Here is a 22577-nt window from a genome sequence, read left to right on the forward strand (position 1 = left end):
TCATAAACAGAGATGTGCTCATGAATAAACACTCCACACAGCAGCTGATCCTTTTGCTTATGCTTTGGTGCCAGCAATATTACCATCCTCTTACATATAAAATGTGGAAAAAGTAATTTTTTCTTGTTATGATATCATCAGGATGCCTCATAACTCTAATGCCCTGTGGGAGTTTTAGGTAGTAGAAACTAGTATATATGCTTTTGTTATGTGTGTGTATGTGTACAGGGTTGTAGCGAGGATTTTAGAAATACATTACTGAGGTCAAGTCACTACATGCACCCACCAGAAAATTAAAAAATGTAGGTATTTGCATTTTTTACTTATTTGGACTTGTAATTTTTATTCTTTACTTAAGATACATAATTCAGTTTAGTTAACTGTCCAATTATATTTTCTTATGAAGGTCTAAATGCTATAATGCCGTTTCAAAGCCTTCTCCACGTTGCCTGGAGTAAATTCAGGGGAATCTTTTATTTATTGGCCTAAAAATAGTCAAATTTAAATATACTTATAATATATAATAAATATACTTAAGAGTTTACTTATAATGTCATCAAAATACCAACCATGTCTAAGTTTTTAATTATATAATATAACCTCCACACAGGTTGCCAAAACACCCAAATTACTAGAAAAATATCGAGGATATAACCTCAGTATCCTCAATGGTAGTTACGGCCCTGCCTCAAAGTAGTCATTTTGAACATACTGAGTCTGAAAATCCTCTTTTTTAATACCCACCATATGTAAGCTTTTAATTGAATTAATAGTAGAAATTCCCCAGTTTTATAAAACCTCTTAATTCACACAGAGACAAAAAACATACTGACGACATGACCTCATTGTCCTCAATAGTAGCTACGGCACTGTGTTTGTATGTTCAAATCTGGTGCTTCACTCATGCAGTTCAAGAGTTAATAGTAGCCACAGGTATAATTAAAAATATGAATAGTCTTGTTTTGCGTGTATGGTGTGTCAGCATGAGTAGCACTTTCTTGGAGGTTTCTTTTGGTTTCTCTGAGGTGACAGTGGCTGACATGAGATAGTAAAAGTTTTCACAGACAGGACTGGTGTTCATTCTTATGTAAGGCACCTGTTATTCGAGAGGACGTGGCTGTCAGAAAGTCTCCGTATCAAACCTCTCTGCAGCTCTCATCGTCTCTTCCTCCTCTTCAGCCTCGGATACAGTGATCAGTGTCACTGTTGTTTTCCTTTCAATAAAGGTCAGGGGTTCGGGTCTGGTGAGGCTAAGCAGGGAATGGGCACAGACAGATTTTAGGAATTCTCCATTTGCCCCTCTCGCTGGTGTGGGTGAAGCAGGGTGTGACCTTTTTGGCAGCATCACAACCCCAGGCTACTGGCCTCCTGGTGGAGCACTGTGCGCTGCTAATGTTGATTCATTTTAAATTTTCTGTGAGCCTTAATAGATTAATGTCAGCGTTTACGTAAACAGGGCTAAAGGGTCAGGTCGCCCGAGGTTTGTGAGAATAAATGTTTTGGGCGCGGTTTGGGTGAACTAACCCTTTAAATGTTCCCTCATGATGCAGAGAAAGGCACGCGAGAGAGCTGGCAATAGTATCCAGTCAGTCTTTTCATATAGTGTCAACCCTGATTAATGCAGTGGTTTCAATAAAGCAGTTTGTTATTGTTTCCATAGATTTCTGCATGTATGTTTAGTTTTCTTTGCCTTTAGTGATTTTTTAAAAAATATATTTAAAAAACATTTTTATTTTGCTGGGGTTTAAAGCTCATTTTTAACCTTGGAAACTCCAGCTTACAAAACAATTTCACCCTAAAGCCCATTTGGTAGCTGTTCTGGAGCTTTCTATCATGTGACGTGATCTTCAGAAAATTAAAAAAATTAAAATACTCCCGCACACTGGCTGACTTACTGCTGGTATATTTATTACAACGTTTCGGTCTACACAACCTTCATCAGGTACAGTATGGGCAAGCATCACAGCTGTTCCATATACTGTATATATACATACTGTAGATGCTGGGTAAATTATCCTATCAGAGGGCCATATGAATTAGGTCAATGGTTAATGAATGAAACACTTTGTAAAAACACATCTTACAATTTATATCAATTTTATCAAAAATTTGTAGGATTTATAATGGTGGCAGTTTTGCCCTCATTTAACTTTTAAGAAAAAATGCCTTCTTTCCCTAATAACCTGGCTGGCAATGTGTGTGTTTTTTAAGGTGTGTAATTTACCAGTTGACCTAATTTGTGTGATCGTATGAGTGAATAATTTAACTAATAACTATATGTATATATGGAACAGCTGTGATGTCTGACCATATATCTGATGTAGGTTGAGTAGACTAAAACATTGTAAATAAATATACAAGCAGTAAGCGAGACAGTGTGCGGGAGTATTATCATTTTTAGGCAAGCTGTGCTTGAAGGGACAGTTTACCCCAAAATCAAAATACATATTTTTCCTCTTACCTGTAGTGCTATTTATCCATCAAGATTGTTCTGGTGTGAGTTTTGGAGATATCGGCCATAGAGATGTCTGCATTTTTTGAATGTAATGGGACTATATGGCACTCAGCTTGTGGTGCTCAAAGAGCCAAAAAAAATACATTTGAAACACTCAACAGCAATGTCTCTTTCCAGAAATCATGACCCGGTTACTCGAGATAATCCACAGACCTTGTTGTGAGCAGTTTCATGTAGGAACTATCAGTAGAAAGAAAATGGTTCCTAGATGAAACTGCTCACAACAAATCTGTTGCTCCAAAACACCTGTCAGACATTCAGATTTGCAGAGATTATTTTATTTTTATTTTTTCAGATTTGGCTTGTGCTAACATGGATGAGACATATTTAAAGTTTTCAGAAAAAATGGAAATTCGAAAATCTACAAATCTTGACAATTGAGCAAACTACATCTGGTGATTAAGATCATGTGATATGATCGAAAGCTCACAACTGCTATTAAATGGACCTTGAGCGGTGATCATTTTGTCACTATTATATTTTCAAAAAAATAATAATCTGAAAATCACTTTGACGTGATATTTGACTGGATAAAGGATGGCTTTTGTTATTTTCGTTGGACTTTCTTTAATATATTTGCATTGTTACTCTTCAGTATTTACCAGCTACATCTCTATAAGAAGCACTGTATGTGGTTTCTGTGATAACACCTGCGTTACTCTTTTTTTCTGTACTCATGATTTTCTTTCTCCCATGATTCCTGCTGAGACCCAGCAGAGCGCTCAGTGTGATTAAAACAGTTACAATTGGAATCAATTTTTCATTTGCAGCCATTTGTCTGCGGTTGAGTTCATTTCACTACTTTGCAGATCATGGTGTTGTGTGAAGCCCCTGATTGCAGATCAGTGCTTGCATTCCACTTTACACTGTAAATAAGGGACGGGTATATTACATGCTGTAAGCACTTCCTGACTTTTATGGATGATGCGGAAATTCTGCGGTGACATTAATGCTGAGGCAGGTCCTTTCTGCCTTGTTCTAGCCTTTATGGGAGAATGTGTTTGCTGGTGTGCTGTCTGTTGATGTGTGCATTTGTGGGTGTCTGTGTATGTACAATATTTGTGCATTTGTTATTGTTAATGGGTGCTTCCTGCATTTTTTTCTAGAACCTGGCCAACCAAGGACTGTTTTTCCTGTGGACTCCTCAGGTAAAAACCTCATCTCTGCATGCACACTGTTAAAAAACAAACTGTTCATAACCTGAAAACAATGTAAGGTAACAAGATTTTAATGTTGTCTGTGTTCATGTTGCTTCAGGAGCGGAGTACCAGGACATCGAGGTGCACCTGCGCAGACAGAAGTCCGGCTTTGGTTTCCGGGTGCTGGGCGGGGACGAGGCAGGGCAGCCTGTGAGTCCGGAGACGCGTGAGAAGGCTCGTATGGCGATGGGCGTGGAACCCTATCATTTTCTCCTCTCTAACCCACTACACACACACTGTGTACACCTAACCCCTGACCTTTGACCCATGAGAGAGTGCTGGCTCTGGCTGCTTTGGTGTCTTTTGTTGACTGTTAAAGTAACAAAACAATATTTCAATCATGTTATTGAGCTATTTATGTATCAGTATAACAACCACTTTAACACCCACTGCATGTGACACTCACAGACTCTCGTCCAGCATCCAAAGCCATTTCTTTGGACCTCTACTGTACTTCCTGTATCTAACAGTCTACATGTAATAACAGATCTTGATTGGTGCAATCATCGAGAAGAGTCCAGCAGACCTAGATGGACGCTTACGGCCCGGTGATGAGCTGCTGTTTGTGGATGGGATCCCAGTGGTCGGGAAACCACACAGATACGTCATTGACTTGATGCACGGGGCGGCACGAAATGGCCAGGTGAATCTGGTCATCAGGAGGAGGGTACAAGCAGCAGGTGAGGAAACATGAACGGAGTTGACTGAAAACATGACTGTGCTGAGGGAAATTACAATGACAGATCAATCCTTTTAAGGGTTTTTTTGGTAATTTTTTAGCCTTTATTGTTGGCATATATAGTTCCGAGTTCGACTCAGGTGCCTCACCACGATGCCCCAATGACAGATAAATCCTAAGTATAAACAAATGGGCTATTAGTTATGGAGAGAAAAGCAGTTAAATTTGATAAAACATAAAGAAACTTCCAGGAAGTAGCAGTTTTACAATATATTAGAAAAACTGAGATATATTTATACCTGATAAGACTTGCGATATTCTATACTTTTCTTATTGCCAACAAATCCCCTGAAAAGACCAAAACCAACAATGAATTACTGGTAATACTACTAGCAAGTATTACTGTAAAGCCTGATATATCTTATTCCTCTGTGCTATTGAGCTCCATTGTTGTTCAAAAACTATTAAAGACACATCAATGAACAACATTGTTGCACTGGGTGACATGTTCCTTCATTACCATGAACATAGACTGTAGTTTATTTTGAGTCGATCCCACATACACCATCCTGTTGCTGTAAATAGTCCCCAATAAATGCACAATTTACGCGAAAAACTACAGTGCTCAGCTTTTTTAGGAAATTATTTTACCTTTTTTTCAGTAGTAACCAATGGGCTAAGTACAACAGACAGGGTAGGGAAGACAAAAAGTATTGAGAGACGGACTAACACATTGTTGGTTTTGGTCTTTTCACATAAGATCTGTTGACAATTAGAAAAAAAATCGCCAGCCTGACTGCTCACTCACTGAAATAGTACATTTTTAGTGGACTTTTAAAGGACATGGTTAATCCTGCTTGAGGATACTTCTTTATAAAGTAAGTTGATCTTACAGGCTTAGTACTCACAAATCTGTCCTCTATTTCATTGAATTCCTCATTCTTCTTCTTTTGTTTCTCTCTCACCTTTCTCCTTTTCTGTTCACCACTACTATTCTTGTCCTGTAATGATTCAGGAAACAGCATTTAATCTGTCACAAAACTGAAGCACTAATCTCTCTGAGTAATTACACAGAAGCCTCCCCAAAAAACACATTAGCACACTCTTGCTCTTACACACACCGTTGCTCTACGGTCCTTATTCAGGTTTCTTCGCCTTTGAACCTGGAGACTGGTGTGGCACTTCCTCCTGTGAACTCTGGCCTCCACTGTTCTCATTATTACTGCCTCCCTGCACACATGATCATACACACACTCTTCTCACCAATCCACTTCTTTCCACTCTATTCCGCCCTTTCTGTCAATTTCTTCTCACCAAAGGCTACTGTCTGACTCATGCCTGGCCTCCTCTGCAGTCCTTACTTCCATCCTAATTGTCTGACTCCCACTGGAACTTTGCGAGGTGTCAGACTCAGCCTCTCTGCTCTGAGCTCATACTTCTGCCTGCACCCAATGCCCCACATTTTACACAATTTATTCTCTTTTTTTTTTTTTGGACTATTTTTCTCCTCTTAAAAAAACTATTTGTGCACTTGTTGGTACTACATGTGGGCATGTACAAGTTACAGTTTTAATTCCTAACTGTTTAACTACTGAAAACTGCAGCGCTGCTTCCCAGTGAACTATCAAAACAACAACAACACAGGGTTTGATCGCTCAGTATGCCAGAATGCATACACACAAAAAACTAGAGCTGCAAGAAGCTGCTTTCACTCTGGTTGGATTGACACAATGCTGCATTTTAATTATGTGTTTTACCACATTGTGACAGTTGCTTTTGCTTTTCTGTTTTGTATTGCTGTCTCATGTTTGCTTCTGATCCTTCACAAGGATGAGATTCAGCTCCAGCTTGTCCAATTTTAGGGGGGAGGAGAAAAAGTATTCTTGCCTGTAAAATTAATTGTTTTTGCACATGCAGAATTATCCATAGATTCTTCCAAAACAATTATGTATCACATTGGTAATTTTTTCAATGTAACAACAGCGGAGAGAGTGTCAGGAATCTTAAATTACATGAGTAATTCCATTTTCTGCTATTCTTAGACTAAACTACCTAACTGTATATAAACTTGTTAAAACTAGCTCCACCTCGGCCAGCTACAACAGCACTATCTAAAAATGTATAATACTAAATCACTCACAGGGACATTTTCTGCCTAATGAGTACTTTTACTTCAATAACACTTCTTACTTTTACTTAGGTTGGATTTTGATTATAGAACTTATACTTGTAACATATGTTGTCTTCTGCGTAGGGCAGAACCATTGACCGTATATAAAGATGGACGATGCATCTCCACTTCCTCCCACTGTACAAAAATTAAGCCAAAATATCCCAGATACGGGAGCTGCTATCTTGCGCTGGTGACGTCATTTGGAGTCAGAGTCTGCACAGTAGTGATCGGGGTTGGAGGTGCAGTGTCGAGGTCCCGCTCACACACCCGGCTGACTCAATCACGAGCAGAGCTCATCTGTCAATCATGACATGAAACCCCCTTTTTAAAACCAAACTTATCCAAAAAATTTACACCTGAACATACATCAGCGTGATAAGAACTACCTAAAATGACAGAAACCATCTTTGTTAAAAATGTATTTGATGTGTACTTTGATTTTTTTGTTAGGCCCATGTCCCATCCGCTAACATGGGGCGGGGTTTATGACCTATAGTGCAGCCAGCCACCAGGGGGCAATCGAGATGTTTTGGCTTCACTTTTGGGGAGCTGTCAGGTCGTCCATCTTTATATAAAGTCTATGGGCAGAACACACATTTATGATCCATGCGCACATGACAGTGATCTTTTTGATGTAAGTAGTTTTAAATAATAACCTCACAAAGGAAGGCTGAAATAAGATATAAATATGGGGCAAGAAAAAAACAAATGACCACTGCTCTCCCCAAAAAGTTAGATTACCCTCCCTTCAGAAAAATTAAAAATTACAATACCTTCTTCTTTTTATTCCTTCCTTATTTGAGAATTCCCACTGATATCCAAACACACACCTCACCTTATGATATTGCTCTGCTAGCTGAGAAAGACAAAATGAGTCAAAGAGAGGGACTTTGATATTAATACACACACAAAAAATACTGTTTTCAGCATATATTTGGCATATAACAAGATATAACTGAAAAATTAACACAGGGACACAGGATTAGTTACACAGAATTTTTTTTTCTGAATACTTCCGCCGCTACTCTCTTTGTGTATATGCCTGCTCAGCACTCTACCTCCCCCTACAGGTGAGTCCTGTCCAGAGAACGGCCGTAGCCCTGGCTCTGTCTCCACGCAACACAGCTCCCCCCGCAGTGACTTTACATATGGCAACAGCACCATCACTACCCAGGCACCCAACGCTGGCATGGGCAACACCACCGCCCCTTCGGACAGGACGTCGACCCCCAACACACAACCCAGTGATGTCATCATAAATCGAAAGGAGAGCGAAGGCTTCGGCTTCGTCATCATCAGTTCGCTCAACCGGCCCGAGGCGGCTGCCACCAACAGTGAGTCCGGTGATTATTTTAGTGGTGTTTCATGGAGTCAAGTGGATGCTTATGCATCATCAGTCATCCTCTACTCTGCATAACGAGTGCTAAACCTTGTGTGAAAGCTCTTAGACATATATAAACTAAACTCAATCTAGTGTCAAGATAAGTGCCAAACTTAAGTATAAGAAGAGGTCATGGCTCAATAAGAAGTGAAGCACCTCTCATTCTATCTTCTCAATTATACATGCCCTCCCACAGTACGTCAGTCACACACAACTCTGTTATGCTGCTGTGAGCATCAGTGCATCGCCCACACACATGAAAAAAAACCTGGATGCCTTACATAAGCCTGGGGTGAATAGCAAAATGAGAGAGACAGAGACAGAGACATATGCAGTCAGTCAGTCAGTGAGTGGTGTGTGAGCACAGACAATCCTGCAATCTGTTACTGAGCACGTCTTTACCTGCAGCGTGTTGTGTTTGAATCCTAAAACAGCTGTGCCCCATAAAATTGGCCGCATCATCGAGGGCAGCCCGGCCGACCGCTGCGGGAAGCTGAAGGTGGGAGACAGGATACTGGCAGTGAATAGCCAGTCCATTGTCAACATGCCGCATGCCGACATCGTTAAGCTGATCAAGGATGCGGGCCTCAGCGTCACCCTGAGGATCATACCGCAGGAAGGTGAGCGAACACGTGGACATGATAGACGAGGACTTGAAACTGCAATACTTTGGAAGGACAATGATTTATGACAGTAATTGATTTGGTGCTATTAAATGAAAGTCGTAATATGAGTTTTGCAAAATGTGATTCTTTTTAGATTAACTGTCACTTGTCATATTCATGAGTTGTGTTCCTCTGGTCTGCAAATTCTCTTCACTGAATCAACAGTAACACTTTTGCATGCAAATGCTTAAACAGAGCTGCTATCTCTCAGAATACACAATGACTATATTACTAAAAAATGTCCAGTTTCCTACTGAATCTTCTTGTATGCTGCAGTCATTACCACGTCTCTTTTGAAAAAGAGATTTTTATCTCAATGAGACTTATACCAGGTCACCTAGAACAGATAAATAAAACTAATTCCTAAAGCAGACAAGACTGACTTTATTACTAAGACTGAAGAATGACTTTCAGTATACATTAAAAGATGAACAAAATGCACCCCATATTTGTTTAATTAAATGATAATGATGGTTGGTTTCATTACCTTTACCTACCTTTTTTTGTTGTAGTCTTTGCCATTCATGGAATTTTACAACCTTGTTACTTAGAGCTACATTACAAGAAAACGCCACAGCGTACCTCTAAGATTTGCTTTGCTTTTTTCCTTGCTTTTCAGTGATTGTGATTTGGACGTGATAGTGCCTGGCAATTGTTTTGGGTTTTTTTTATTATTATTAAAGCTGCACTTAACAATATTTTTATATTCAAATCAAATCAAACTTTATTTCTATAGCACCTTCCAACAACCGAAACTGAACCAAAGTGCTGTACAACATTAAAAACAAGATAAAAAAAATAATAATGATAATAACAAATAATAATAAAAGTACAAATAGGTCAGCAGAGCACATTACAACATTAAGATAAAGAGAAGTGTCACAGGGCCACTAAGTGTTAAAAGCTATTCTAAATAAGTGGGTTTTAAGTTTGGCTTTGAACAAAGGCAGGTCAGTGATGGAACGTAAGTCAATGGGCAGAGAGTTCCAGAGTTTCGGACCGGCCACTGCAAAAGAACGGTCGCCCCACTGTTTGCACCGGGACCGGGGGACCTCCAGCAGATGTTGCCCAGCAGATCGTAGAGCTCTGCCGGGTCAGTGAGGGCTCAAAATCTCACACAAATAGGAAGGTGCAAGGCCATTGACTGCATTAAAAAGAAATGTAAAAATTCTAAAATGAATTCTGAACTGGACAGGGAGCCAGTGCAGGGAGTATAGGACAGGTGTGATGTGCTCGTGTTTCCGACTGTGAGCAGGCAGGCCGCAGCATTTTGCACAAGCTGCAAACGGTGAAGACCAGCTTGGTTAACTCCCACATAGAGCTCATTACAGTAGTCTATGTGGGAACTAACAAAAGCATGGATAGCTTTCTCCAGGTCACAACGGCTCAAGAAGGGTTTAACCTTTGCTAAGAGGCGGAGCTGAAAGAAGCTTGCCCTGACCACAGAATCAATTTGCTTATCAAATTTTAGACTGCTGTCTAATTTCACCCCCAAATTTTTCACAACGTGGTTAAAATGGGTCAACGCAACAAGACCAGGAGCTGAAATGCTGGGCAGGTTGGATGTGCCAAAAACAATACATTCTGTACATATTAACAGTTGATCAAATTACTACTTGTAATGTGAAAAGGGTCACTTGTAGTGACTAACCCACAGAGATCTATCACGTGACTCTGCAGTTCCCCTCAGTTCTACTGAGCATTGTAGTGTCTTTCAGCTTATTGTTTTGGTTTTACAGCAACTTTACTGTTTTGGTTCAGTCTCGCTGCTCTCTTCAGCATCTTTTCCAGCAGCAGTGGGCATCTGTTTTTAGCAAATAAGCTCTTGTAAATCCACTGCCCAACACCAAACAGCTGACAGACAAAGTTAGCGACTAGCTGGTGAACATGTTAGAGTATTTAGCAGCTGAAGAGCCAGATATTTCTCACAGGAGTTGGTGGAGACCAAAACAAAGCAAAAAGGAGAGTAAATATTGGACTTACATTTACCAGGTGGAGAGAAACATGACTCCAAATAAATGCTAATGTTGCTTCATGTCTTCTGGATGTGTAAATAGGAAACGGTTTGCTAACATGTTCGCCTTATAAACTTTATATGATGATGATATGTCAATGTCATGTTTACAAGGTACATTGATTGACTTTTATTGTCATTCTACAACACAGGGCTGCACAATGAAATGAAAGTTGTAGTTCCCTTCACGCTACAGACACAGAATATATAAACAAATATTTAAAATTAGAATAGAATTAAAATTAAATACTATATATACAGTTACTTATATACATATATTATACAAGGTAGTGGTATGGCAATGTGCCAAACCAGCATAACAGTGCTGCCCCAAAGTGGCCAAAAAATTGATTCATACTGGTTCAAGCATCAAAAAATACTTTTACTTGGTTAAATAAAGCTTAAAAGTACATGTTGTGGTAAGATTTGTCCCATGCTCTGTTTTGAATCCCAGAGATCAGCAATCCCCCATCAGCCCCAAGCTCAGAGAAGCAGAGCCCCATGGCCCAGCAGCACAGCCCGAAAATCCAGCCAAGCACCGCTTCCTCACAGCTCAACCCAGCGGTGACAGAGCCCAACCCTTCTGTTAGCCAGCCCAACCCCATGCCACACCAGAGCCCTGTGACCCAGCTGCCCGCCCCTCCACCTCAGAACTACACCCATGAGAGCAGGTAAGACACTGTTTATAAGGATTCCAGGTTACAGAACATGACAAGTTCTTCTCAAAGTGGTGGCAAACAGTTATAATGAAACCCATTTCATCGTCATGCTGTGTTATAGTGTCAAATTTGCAGCTGTCTTGATTTTCTGATGCAGTGAAGCATTTTTATAGACTATAGCCCTCTATCTGTCTCTGGGGTAAAACACTGTTCCTCTGAGAATACAGGTATGAGTGAGTCAGATGCTTTCATCCCCTCGTCCCCATTCTCTCTACCTTTCACTTTTTTATCCACTTCATTTCTTGTTATAGTTTATTCATCTCTCTTCCACCTTTTTCTCTCTTTCTCTCCCTAACATTGTCTTTTTTCTATATCACTATCTTGTCTCCTCTTTATTCATCCCCCCTCCCCTCAGTTTGTTGTATAACATCACTTAACTCTTATGGACTCTTAAATTATTTACATAAATTGCTTCTTTATAGAGTTCTGTTAAATATTTTACCAAGAACTACAGGCGTCCAAAATCTACAATGTCACTGCCTTTCCCCTCTGCTTTACACAGTATCCAAATCTCCTTGTACTCAGCATCACCAACCTCTGAGAGAACTTGTTTTTATTATAAACATTTTATGTGATGTGTGAGGAAAAACAGTTTAATTTCCTCACTTAAGTCTTGTTTAATGGTTGTCAGTGCGAACCAAAACAAGACATCTCTGTCAGCAGTGATGCTCTCTCTCTGTCAGAGCATGCTAAGTGCACCAAAACATTATACAAGTAATGTAGCATGTCCAAAGGTAATGATGACAGTAATAGAAATCCTCCTGGAAGTTCTTCTTTCATTGTGATTGGTCTGTTAGTTACAGGTCAGAGGTGAAGGCGAGGCAGGATGTTAAACCAGACATCAGACAGCCACCGTTCACAGATTACAGACAGCCGCCGGTGGACTACCGGCACCCTCCTGTGGCAGACTACAGGCAGCCACCCACGTTGGACTACAGGCACCCGCCACTGCTCGACTACAGACAGCTAGCTACTGACGCCAGGCAGTTCGCCATCCCAGACTACCGAATGCCACCAGTTCAAGTAAGCATGTTTCACACAGCAGAAAATTGTTCTTAATTCCTCACAGATCCTTATTTTGAGCCAGACTGATACTTTGAGGCCGATACCAATATGGATATTTGAGAGTAAGGAGATAAGGATCCCTTAAAGCTGCATTAATCAATATTTTTACATTAACAATTTATCCAATTACAATGGCTAATGTGAAGGTTGTTGCCTATAGTGATGAACCCACAGATAATTAATTTAATTCAATTCAATTCAATTTTATTTATATAGCACCAATTCATAACAGAAGTTATCTCATTGCACTTTTCCTATAGAGCAGGTCTAGACCGTACTCTTTATAATATTATTTACAGAGACCCAACAAATCCCACTCTACAGTTCCCTTCCGGTCTGTGTCTTTTAGCTCATTGTTTTGGTTTTATATCCCACAGTTTTACTGTTTTGATTCACTCTCACGGCTCTCATCAACGTAATTTCCAACAGCAACAGTCTTCAGTAAAAAAAAAAACTCACTAAAAACCCACTGTACACTACCTGCCCAGTACCAAACAGCTGGAAGACAAAGTTAGCAACTAGCTGGTGAACATAGTGGAGCATTTAGCAACTTAGGAGCTACATATTTTCCTTAGGAGTTTGTGGAGACCAAAACAGCGCTAAAAGGAGAGTGAATATTGGACTTAAATTAATTAGGTGGCCAGAAACATGACTCCAATGAATGCTAATGTTGCTCAGTGCCTGCTAGATGTGTACTGTTTGCTAAAATGTTTGCCACAACTTTATAAAACATAGTATAGTATGTCAGTGGTGTGTTTACAACTTGTTCTGCTGCCCTCAAGTTGCCAGAAATGTATTAATACTGCTTTAAATTTGGTTATTTAAGACTTGTGACCAGGATATGTACTGAGCGGGGCATTTTACGGCAAAAAAATAAACTTGTCAGTACTCTATGCTGGAAAAACTATGTAATGATGACACTGTTTCTAAATTACCACAAACATATTTTTGGTATTTCTGCACTGCAATGTCTTGTTACTTGTCGTCCAACATTTATGCCAATATATCTGTGATAAGCTAATATCGGCCCACTGATATAACAGTCAGCCTGTGCTCTTGTTATAATTTATACAGTATTACAAATTCATTCTGGTCTGTGGTAAATTCAGTTGATTGGACATGATTTGGAAAGGCACACACCTGTTTATATAAAGTCCCACAGTTAACAGTGCATGTCAGAGCACAAACCAAGCAATGAAGTCCAAGGAATTGTCTGTAGACCTCCGAGACAGGATTGTATCGAGGCACAGATCTGGGGAAGGGTACAGAAAAATGTCTGCAGCATTGAAGGTCCCAATGAGCCCAGTGGCCTCCATCATCCGTAAATGAAAGAAGTTTGGAACCACCAGGACTCTTCCTAGAGCTGGCCACCCGGCTAAACTGAGCGATCGGGGGAGAAGGGCCTTAGTCAGGGAGGTGACCAAGAACCCGATGGTCACTCAGGGCTCCAGTGTTTCTCTGTGGAGAGAGGAGAACCTTCCAGAAGAACAACCATCTCTGCAGAACTCCACCAATCAGGCCTGTATGCTGGAGTGGCCAGACGGAAGCCACTCCTCAGTAAAAGGCACATGACAGCCCGCCTGGAATTTGCCAAAAGGCACCTGAAGGACACTCCACGAGAAACAAAATTCTCTGGTCTGATGAAACAAAGATTGAACTCTTTGGCCTGAATGGCAAGCGTCATTTCTGGAGGAAACCAGGCACCGCTCATCACCTGGCCAATACCATCCCTACAGTGAAGCAGTGGTGGTAGCATCATGCTGTGGGGATGTTTTTCAGCATCAGGAGCTGGGAGACTAGTCATGATCGAGGGAAAGATGAATGCAGCAATGTACAGAGACATCCTTGATGAAAACCTGCTCCAGAGCGCTCTGGACCTCAGACTGGGGCGAAGGTTCATCTTCCAACAGGACAACGACCCTAAGCACACAGCCAAGATAACAAAGGAGTGGCTGCGGGACTCTGTGAATGTCCCTGAGTGCCCAGCCAGAGCCCAGACTTGAACCCGACTGAACATCTCTGGAGAGATCTGAAAATGGCTGTGCACCGACGCTCCCCATCCAACCTGATGGAGCTTGAGAGGTCCTGCAAAGAAGAATGGGAGAAACTGCCCAAAAATAGGTGTGCCAAGCTTGTAGCATCATACTCAAAAATACTTGAGGCTGTAATTTTTTCGTTTTTTTTTTTTTTAAATTAAATTTGCAAAGATTTAAAACCAACTTCTTTCACAATGTCATTATGGGGTATTGTTTGTATTGTATTGTTTGAGGAAAATAATGAATTTAATCCATTTTGGAAAAAGGCAGCAACATAACAAAATGTGGAAAAAGAGAAGTGCTGTGAATACTTTCCGGAAGCACTGTATTTGTCTTTGCTGAGCCCTGAGACTGTTTTCTGCTGTAATAGCCCATTTTCTCCACAGATAACACTGAATTTAATCGCATCTGATCTATGCTTGTCTCAGCTTGCACAGGACTTTGACTTCTTCACAGTGGAGCTGGAGAAAAGTGTGAAAGGCTTCGGTTTTAGCATCCGTGGAGGTCGGGAGTACAAAATGGATCTGTTTGTCTTACGACTGGCAGAGGACGGGCCGGCCATCCGCAACGGGAGGATGAGGGTACGTTTGATGATGAAATTTCCTTTAAGAAAACCACTACACCCCCTTTAAAGGTTAAGCTGCTTTCTATCTTTCTGGATTACATGGCAGACGCTCACTGTAATTGTCTGATGTTATCAAAGCTGCAACAGCAACTTTTTAGAGCCGGATAAGAAATAATCTGTCAAAATAATTCTGGTTCGTCCTTTCGCAGAGAGTTTTTTGGAAGTTTGTCACCTCCCAAGTTCCTAAAACTCATCTCTCCTCTGCATTTAGTAACAGATCATATTCAGAAAGATAGGTAAAACATTTAAGTGGGCCAACTTAAATTACTTAAAGTACTTTAATGTTTGCATAGCTGCACAATTCCCCCTCTAGCTATAGTTGCTACTGTACTATTCGGTCAGAGAAAGCATGAATTTATAAACATGTAATAAAAAATACTATGGAATTTTCCAACTCCACCACTGCTGTGTAAATTTGCCCTCATTGGCTCCATGTGCTTTGCTGCTAGCAACATAAATTGCAACTTCCACAGTAGCTTTTCTCTGTTTGTCAATGCAGAATTAATCCTGCAACCAGCACATCTTTCTTGATCTCCTACTTTATTTCTTGCATGTTCTCCAATCTTTACGTCTGGAGCTGATAGCTTCAGTCTGCTCTACATTCCTTATCTGTAATGAATCTGTCAAAGATAATGTGTGCAAAATGCCCCCGGGGGAGGTATTACTTTCCCTCCTCGTCAGTGTAGTCGATGGAGTCCAGTGGGCCTTGACGCAGGTGGAGGAGGAGGAGGGAATCCCTCTTGAGCTCCACTTAAAGTCAGCATACACACTGCCGTGAAGTCTGTTCAGTGGTGGAAGAAGTATTCAGATCCTTTATTTAAGTAAAAGTAAAAGTCCTGCATTCAAAATCCTACAAAAGTAAAAGTGCAAAGCTGGTATCAGCAAAATGTACTTGTAAAAGTAAAAGTACTCCTACTTCAGAAAAATGGCCCATGTGACTGATAAATTATTTTATATTTTATTATTAGATTGTTAATACTGATGCATCAGTTAGTCAGTAGTATGTAGCTGGTTGAGGTGGAGCTAGTTTTAACTTTATATATAGTTAGGCCCCCCTCCAAAGGGTTTTCTCTAATCTTTTGGGGTTTTTGTGAAATATTGGATAGTTTTACCTCTTTGGGCCTCAAACAGTAATTTGAGTGCTCCACCGATTTTGCATTGCACCCCTATAACATAACACAGCTTCTGGTGTGTTATGCTAGTAGCGGCTATTGTAGCCTCGAGCCGTTAGCCTCAAGCAGAAATGAGGAGTGGGCTACAGCAGGTCTGGTAAGCTAACTTCTTTCTAACGCCACACCCCCAGATTTTTTTCATTTTCAAACTTGTAGTCTTGAGCACCAACTGATGCTGACTCAAGTGACATCAGTTGAGGCAGTTTTTTTTCAGATTTTTTTCTCCTTAATACGTCCATGATTTCATGCAGCTCCCTCTGGAGCCACAAAAGGCTTAATACAACTTTTCACATATGCAGTAGTAAGACCTGTTAACAGACTTGATGTGTAAAATCAGTGGAGTTCCCCTTTAAATTAAACCATCTGAGAAGTTTAGAGGGGAGATGTCTCTTTGGTGGAGCTGCTAACAGCTCATAGGCATCTGAAACATGACGAGGAGCCCCAACCAGTGTAGGGAGTGACGCCTTAACGTTATTCCACTACTTTTTCCAGTAACCAGACATGTAACTAATTACTTTTTCAAATTAAATAACGCAATTACAATTACTGATATTTAAATGGGCTTGTTACTTGTTACTTTTGTCTTACCTGAAAATAGTAGACAGCTGCAGAGGATAGCAGACAAACGCAGCCTATTCCCCGGATTTTCTGGTTTATGATCTAACGTCACCAGACTTTACAGTGGTGCAAGACAGTTCAGGCAATGTGAGCTTTCGTTTTCATCATAGTGATTGTAATGTTTCTAATATAAACTGAAGAAACTTGGGTTCATCAACTAGTTACTGTAGCAACGCTCGGTAACATACATCCAGCTTCGTGTGAGTGTTCTTATACTAAATCCTACTGTCTAACCATGTGTAGCTTACAGGTAGGAAAGCTAGTCATTGCTGCCCTCTGGTGGTCGGGAGTATTAGTAACTCCTATCACTGATAATGGGTACAATGATAGATATAATTTGACAGTTGACACTAAAATAATATAGCTGTATGCATTAATAAGAGAAAGTAATGCAAAAGTTACTTTCCCTAGTAACTCATTACTTTTATATGCAGTAATTGGTAAAGTAATTCAATTACTTTTGAGAGAAGTAACTAGTAACTAACTAATTACTAAATTTCAGTAACTTGCTCAGCACTGGCCCCGACTAGACACTGTTTTATTGTAAGACATCACAAACCAAAAATGTTGGGAACTGCTGGTTTAATCTTTAACAATGTGATGTATTTAATAAGCTTATATGTTTTTTTGTTATCTTAATCTGTCAAATATATGTAGTGGAGTAAAAAGTACAATATTTCCCTCCTAAATGTAGTGGAGTAGAAGTATAAAGTAGCATAAAATAGAAATACGTACAAGTACCTCAGAATTGTACTTGAGTAAATGTACTTTTCACCACTGAGTCTGATTTGTCACAGATGAATGGTCAGACAGAAATCAACTCGACACTGTGCTGTTGAATAGATTTCAGAGAACAAGGTGCAGAGAACACTTTGATCCCTCTTCCAACAATCCTCGCCCCATACTCCCAGATGCAGAGAGGAATCAATCTGCATTTAACTTAAGCAAATGTAAGACATTGGTTAAAAAGCTTTTGACATGCCTGTCACTTTGGATTTGAGTGGTACTTTGACACGTTTTAAGGTGCAGAAACCAAAACCCCCCTTGCACTGTGACTCTCTGCAGTTTCTCTGAAGTTTTGAGTATAAGCCAAGTCATTCCTCCTCAACAGGCACTTTGTCACATCTTTGCAAGCCACAAACTAATCAGTAACAAGGAGCACTAACAAATTCTAACAAGCTTTTTTAGGTTCAAGTGGCAGTGCAGAGGCTTTTAAGAAAATTGTATAAAGTGATTGGTTATTACAGATAATCATTCAGCACTTTTAATTACCTCTCTAAGCTTTAAACCTTCAATAAAAGACTGAGTTTTGCATGGGCATCAAGTAACATAGAAGCAACTCCTGCTTCATTTCCACCGCACACTCGCTGTGCTCAGCATTCACGTGCCGTCCATTCAACTTTAGTTCCCTCTTTATTAAAGATGAAAATGGAGATCACTCTCCTCAGCTGTTAGGAGGTGAGGATTAATCATTGAACTGTCTTGCCTTCCACCTCTCTTTAGACGACTGTAATGACACTTAATGACTCCCCCTCTCTTGACATCGAGTCCTGACTTTCAAATTACCCTGGCCATTATCGGAGGACTTCTTCATTTGTTAGTGTAATTGGGCGGCATGTTTTGTCCTGTTCCCCGTGAATCCTCCCCATTAGTCAACCTCGGAGCCGTCTCTTGAAGGACTGAGAAGTGAGAGTCTTGAAGGAGGGAGGACTGACGTTTGACCCGTCCTTGTGTACATCAGGGAGTGGTCACAAAAAGGAGAGATAGTCCAGTTAATACTTACATTAGCTGTTTACTGAGCTGCTGCAGTTACGGTAATTTTAAATGGGCAGGTTATTGCTATTCATCAAGGTGTCCTGATATGTTCCTTGGCACCCCCATGAGAAAGGGTCCGCCATTATTCCATCCAAATGGCATGTCGAAATTACTGCCAAAATTAATTATAACTGACACCAGTTCATGACTGGTAATGCTTATTAACGCTTACGGAAGCTCATGGGAAAGCCAATTAATTATAGATCCATATTGATCCATATAAATCACTGTCGTCCATGATAGAAGAAGCTTGTTAATATTCCATTTCTTGTAGTTATGTATTCTCATTTGCAAACCTCCCACATCGTAACTGACTCAATCTTAGATATGCAAACACCTTCATTAATTTGCTCATCTTATTTTCGCCTTTGTGGACTTGACCGGTAGGTTTCTGTAATAATATGTCACCTAATATGTTTTTCATTTAGTGTTTCTATCAATCATTCCTACACTTCACACCTCGCAAGGATCCACTGTCAGTCTATAATTGAAGGTTGTATACAAGCGTCATTATTCAAATTGTAAATTGCATAGAATATATTAATCTTCATTATGTCCCAGATGGTGCAGGGCACATTAGTTATTTCCATTTGGTTTTGCCCCATGCCTTACAGGAACTAACCAAAGAGCTTTAATGGTACTCCTAACCTCTAAACACAGCGTCAGTCCTGATCCAGTGCTTGTTGTGCTTGGCTGCTCTGAAGTCACACAGTGTTTATCAGTGACTTAACAAAGCTTCCTGAAGTTTTTGGCAGCTGAAAGACAACTTTCTTCCTTCAAGACGATGTTATCTGAAATGGTTTATACCATACAAATGGAAAGATTTTGTTTCTGGAATAGATACTCTTCTGTTGCACTTGATTTCTTTAGGAAGATTTATAAATAAGGTCCAACTTACTAAGTTATATTGAAGCAAATAAAGTCAGGTATGTTGGAAATTACATCATATACATATGTTATATTTATAAATCATTATGAAATTTCTTCCTTTACTGTAGTTAAGTAATTACTGTAATTGAGTTATTTATGATAATCTTTGATAATTCTTAGCCATAATTAATTGATTGCACCTACACAATATGGTGCCAACAGTAATTAACAAGAGATTTTAAGTAAAACCCTGTAGTGTAAAATTTAGCATTTAGAAACACTATATAAACATTTAATAAATTGTTTATAACACACTATAAAGCAGCTCTAGGGACATTTTAAGCGTTTATTAATGTACAGTATTTGTCAACAATTATAATTTCATAATTTGGGCTCCGTCCAAGTTCTTCCACACCAAACTAGGAAAACTTTTTCTTTATGGACCTGGTTTTGGGCACAAAGGCATTATCATGTTGAAACAAGAAAAGGCCTTCGCCAAACTGTTGTCACAAAGCCAGAAGCATGATTTGTCTAAAATATCATTGTTTGATGTAGCATTAGATTTCCTTTACTTGGAACTAACGGGCCAAGTCCAGACCATGAAAAACCGACTCAGAACAAAGTAGAAGCAAGTATGTGAACACAAAACTAAAAACATGTCAGTCTGCATCAAAAGCACATGCACATTTTCTCTCTGACAGATGTGTTTACAACTTCTTTTACTCTCTGTCACACACTTCCTGACATCCAGGTTGGGGACCAAATCATTGAGATCAATGGAGAGAGCACCCGGGACATGACTCACGCCAGGGCCATCGAGCTGATCAAGTCTGGAGGCAGGCGTGTTCGTCTTCTCCTAAAGAGGGGTACGGGGCAGGTCCCAGAGTACGGTAAGTATCAAAACTTTAATCCACAGCAACTTTATTTGTCTTCAGGATCATTTCTTACCTCTCTTTTAACTCTTAAACTGTTCTCTCCTCACTGTCTTAATATCACTTCAACTCTTGATAACTTATTCTGGCATGCGTCTATATTCATGTTATATCTTCTGTTTTTATATACTCTGTACTCGCTGTATTCTGTATTTCACTATGCTGTAAAAAAAAAAAAACAACAACAACTAATTATTTGTCTCTTCTATCTTGACTAACACTAGTTTATCTTCTGTCCATTTCAGTGACCTATCACTAATTGATTGGTCTAGGTTGTTACTTCCCCTTCTATAGGAATGGTATCTTCCAGTCTCTCCATGTGCATGAAAAGTGACAAGCATGGCTCCCCCTATTTCTTCCTAATGGGCCACTCTAAAGACACGGTTTGTGACCATACGAATGTTTTTCTCTTCACTTAACCCTGGCTTTCTGTGCTGTGGTTTTGTGTGTTGTTTTGTTGTAACCACCTGTTCAAGATGCACATAGCACTTTCATACCAGCACAATGAAGATTTTGCCTTTTGGCTTATAGAATAATCAACAAACAGGACTTCAAGCTGCAGGAGGTTGTAAAATTAGTGAACATAACTCTCCTGATGATAAATCAGCAGCCAACAGCTACCTACAGGTCCAAAATATAGCAATATGAGCATTCACCCTGAGTCAGCCAGAAGAGATGAACGTGAAATATTCTGGCAGATTATTTACCCAGTGAAATCTTGGTGCAGCACGAATCAAGCCTGGAAGGGGACATTTATTCTTGTGACACCGCAGGTAATAAAACTCCAATGTGTCACTCACTCCTGTGGCTTCTGCGCCAGCATGCATGACACTCACTTTTCCGCATCCTCCCACTACAGAGAAAGCCGTTTTAGGGGAACGCCACAGCACTAAAGCCCACAGTGATACACATTCATCAGCGTTTGGCCTTGACGGTCACCCTCCAGCCCTTAAACACAGGAAATAGAGGGTGATGTTTTTTTCCCGTGTCGACCAGCCCCCTTTACAGCCAGGGATTAAATCTCTCTGTGTGGAAAGCTTTTCTAATACTTTCCTTGAGGTGGTTCTACAGCCTTGAAATATGCAAATAGGGAGTCTTTTTGTGGTCAGCCAGAAGAAACAGTCCTCTGTCATTAGAGATCTTTTGTGTTTCTTTCTGAGTTCACCTGCTGCCTAAAAGTAGAAGCAGTTTTAACCCACATGTTCTGTTCTGTGTGGGCTTGATTCAGCATTTCATCACCCCTAGTTTACAGGCACTTTATTTGCATACTGGAAGGTTATGCAAATCATCTATGATGATTAATTTGGCAATTTAAATCATTAGCATACTAATGTTCAAAGGAGCTAAGTTATTTTTGTGTCAGGTTCTTCTGTGCTTTTTAGAAACAGCTGAATGCAAAATGAAGATTTAATAAAAAATAAAAATATAAGCAGTGTAATGCTGACATAAAAACATATGGTTTTGGGCATGTGCATGAATATTATTGTGTGCCTGTCTGTGTGTAGCATTGTGTGTGTTTTTGTGCCTCTATCTAGCGTTAGATCTGCACCTCCAGGGCACATATTTATCAAAGTCCTGGGAATTACACTTAAATGCTCTAAAAACAAACATAAGAGAAGAAATTCTTGACTACTTATATCAAAGTGACACTACAGAAGACTAAAGAATTACATCCCATAATTAATCACATGTATGCTCAGAGAGGAAGAGCCAATCAGACACTAGGATTTAGCCTGTCTGCCCCAGTCTTAAAAATCCTCACATTGTCTCATGTTATTCTGTAAAAGTATGTATGATTTGTATGGTTTTAAATTCACTCAAGAAATCTTGAATATCTCCAGTAGCAATTATAAGAGTACTCTTTCAATTTAGTAGTATGTTTCCATAAAGTTGGGTGGGATTGCAAGAGACTGATTAAATTAAAAAAGGTCAAAATCCATTCTGCAGAGGCCAAAATACCATTACCTTTAGTCCTGACGTTTTAGTCCTTTTAAAAACACTGGATCATACACTTCCTGTAATGCAACTTTCATCTTTTGTCAGACCTTCCCTCCCAGGTAAATGCCCACTCCATGCTCCCAGTAAGGCAAACATTTCTC

The 22577-nt window shown here is 39.9% G+C and overlaps 1 protein-coding gene across 16 annotated transcripts in view; it reads left to right on the forward strand.

Annotated features, from left to right (window-relative positions):
• The window catches only part of magi2a (membrane associated guanylate kinase, WW and PDZ domain containing 2a), a 230003-nt gene that overhangs the window by 201874 nt on the left and 5552 nt on the right, over positions 1-22577 (forward strand). For 6 of the 16 annotated variants that reach the window (XM_044186296.1, XM_044186301.1, XM_044186302.1 and 3 more), the window contains 9 exons: positions 3622-3663; positions 3773-3888; positions 4202-4394; positions 7637-7909; positions 8382-8567; positions 11081-11297; positions 12143-12368; positions 14875-15027; positions 20298-20436. In XM_044186296.1, coding sequence (XP_044042231.1) covers positions 3622-3663; positions 3773-3888; positions 4202-4394; positions 7637-7909; positions 8382-8567; positions 11081-11297; positions 12143-12368; positions 14875-15027; positions 20298-20436 — 1545 coding nt within the window. Of the gene's footprint in view, positions 1-3621; positions 3664-3772; positions 3889-4201; positions 4395-7636; positions 7910-8381; positions 8568-11080; positions 11298-12142; positions 12369-14874; positions 15028-20297; positions 20437-20723; positions 20862-22577 lie in introns of all 16 variants that reach the window. The other 10 variants (XR_006376839.1, XM_044186311.1, XM_044186306.1 and 7 more) reach the window with 10 other exon arrangements.

This window comes from Siniperca chuatsi, linkage group LG23, assembly GCF_020085105.1.
Source record: "Siniperca chuatsi isolate FFG_IHB_CAS linkage group LG23, ASM2008510v1, whole genome shotgun sequence".
NCBI lineage: Eukaryota > Metazoa > Chordata > Actinopteri > Centrarchiformes > Sinipercidae > Siniperca > Siniperca chuatsi.